Here is a 2,188-nt window from a genome sequence, read left to right as displayed (position 1 = left end):
TAACATTAATAGAATCATTATTTCAAAATTTAAAATAACAGTATCGATGAGCTATCACCTCACACCAGTTGGAGTGACGTAATCTGAAAGACCAGAAACCTGTGTCCAACTCCTGCACCACAAACTATCCCAAGGGATAGTCCCATAGCCCCTGGCACCGCAGACTGGAGTATGGGCAGTGTGGGCTACCGCCTTCACTGAACTGAACTGCGTGCTCGGTTGGTCAAGAATGGCAGGAGGAGGCATCCGTGTCCCCTGAGCGCCTCTTGGATGCCTCCTTCCTCACAGAAAATGACCAGACACGGCCAGTGTTGGCAGGCATGTGGAGGAAAAGGTACCCTCATTCCCCATGGGTAAGATTGTTGTTCGTTGCAGTCCCTGTGGAAAAGAGCAGAGAGACTTCTTCAAACAGACTTCAAACTAGGACTCCTCTCTGACCCAGCAACCCCACTCCCTGGCATCTTCCACAAAGCACACAAACACTAATTTGAAAAAATACACGCACAACTATGTTCATTGCAGTACTGTTTTGTTTTTTTTTTGAGAGTGGGCAGAGTTTAGGCTACACCTGGAGATACTCAGGGATTACTGCTCTCTCTGCACTCAGGAATTACTCCTGACAAGCCTGGGGATCCATATGGGACGCCAGGGATCAAACCTGGGTTGGCCGTGTGCAAGGCAAATGTCCCACCCACTCCAGCCCCATTGTAGCTCTACTTCCACTAGCCAAGATCTGGAAGTAACCCAAGCATCCAATGACAAGTAGGTGAATAAAGGAGTTGTGAGATATATAAACGCAATGGAGGACTACCAAGCCCTAAGAAAAAAATAAAATATTGTAAACTGCTGCCACTTGGATGGAGCTACAGTGTCTTATTTTAAGCAAAATAAATTAGAAAGAGAATGACAAGGACCAGATGATTTCACTCATATGTTGTGTGTAAGAAAGAAAACAAGGGGATGGATGGTGTCTAATGACAGAAACATGCCTTTGAATGCAGACATAATGTCTTTGAATACAGAACCCAGGCCGGGGTGAGGAGTGGGGAGGGAGAGGAGGGCGGGAAGTGACGTTAGGACAGGGGTGGGTCCTGGTCACTTTTGAGGTTAGGGAGGGGGCAGTAAATGGACACATGATAAACATCAATGTAAATAAGCTCTGTTGTTATCATGTTACCTAAACTATAACACAAATCTCTTTTCAAAATTATTATTATTATTATTTAAATTGTATGAAACATTTTAATTTATTGGTCTTGGGGGGAGTTTGCTGCATCACTAGTGTTTTATTACAATGGAGCCATCAACTTGGTAGCCTCATCAACATTGACTGGTTCATTTTCACGACAGTGCTGAGGAATCAGTGGTTTCTGCAGAGGCTCCCGGGAAAGGCCTTTTGAGAAGTGCGCAAGCTCCTTTGGTATGTCTACAAAAGCTCTGTTCGCTCTGTTAATCTTTTCCTCATTCACAATATTTATCTCCTTGAGGTTAGTTGTGACTGGCTTTGCTTTGTTCTTAGCTTTCAGGTGTTTCTGGGTGGCTACGTGGAACACGTTCCTGGTCTTCTGTCCTCTTAGTTTGCTCCTGGCCATCGTCAGCTAGAGCTCCGGCCCCCTCACACAGCAGCTCCGGCTCCAGGAGACGCCTCAAAATTACTTTTATTGAATTTATTAACATTGAATTGCAGTGAGATACACGATTACAAAGTTGTTCATGATTGAGTTTCAGTCGTACAATGTTTCAACACCTTTCCCTTCACAGTGTACATTTCCCACCACCAGTGTCCTCAGTTTCCCCACTTGCCTCTATGGCAGGCACTTTTTTCCTTCTCTCTCTGTCTCTATCTCTCTGTCTCTCTGTCTCTGTCTCTGTCTGTCTCTCTGTCTGTCTGTCTCTCTCCTTTTGGTCCTTATGGTTTGCTATACAGATACCGAAAGGTTATCAGGCATATCCCTTTACCTATTTTCAACACTCAGTTCCTGTCCAAAATGATCACTTCCAATTATTACTTTCATACGGGTCCCTTCTCTATTTTAACTGCCCTTCCCACCCCCTGTCACTCACCCCCTACCGACACTCTTGTGGAAGCGTCCAACCATTGCCCAGTCCTCCTGGCCCCTGTTATAACAAATTTCTTTATTTCCTTTTTTTTTTTTTTTTGCTTTTTGGGTCACACCCGGCGATGCAC

The 2,188-nt window shown here is 44.8% G+C and overlaps 1 protein-coding gene across 1 annotated transcript; it reads right to left on the bottom strand.

Annotated features, from left to right (window-relative positions):
• Positions 1-1,289: 1,289 nt before the first annotated feature.
• LOC101543608 (ribosomal biogenesis factor-like) lies at positions 1,290-1,592 on the bottom strand. Its single transcript, XM_012932136.2, has 2 exons — positions 1,470-1,592; positions 1,290-1,370 (listed from the first exon to the last, which is right to left on the bottom strand). The coding sequence occupies exons 1-2, from the start codon at positions 1,590-1,592 to the stop codon at positions 1,290-1,292; spliced, it is 204 nt and encodes a 67-aa protein (XP_012787590.2).
• Positions 1,593-2,188: the final 596 nt, after the last annotated feature.

Source organism: Sorex araneus, chromosome 8, assembly GCF_027595985.1.
Source record: "Sorex araneus isolate mSorAra2 chromosome 8, mSorAra2.pri, whole genome shotgun sequence".
Lineage (NCBI taxonomy): Eukaryota > Metazoa > Chordata > Mammalia > Eulipotyphla > Soricidae > Sorex > Sorex araneus.
The sequence above is the reverse complement of the archived record's forward strand: the minus strand, read 5'-3'. Positions and strand labels throughout refer to the sequence as shown.

What these genes read in the sequence shown, in the direction of transcription:
- LOC101543608 (XM_012932136.2), bottom strand. Translation starts at nt 1,592, where the DNA reads ATGGCCAGGAGCAAACTAAGAGGACAGAAGACCAGGAACGTGTTCCAC. An exon ending in ACCTCAAGGAGATAAATATT is followed by an intron (nt 1,371 to 1,469) that starts GTGAATGAGGAA and finishes GAGCCTCTGCAG; the next exon opens with AAACCACTGATTCCTCAGCA.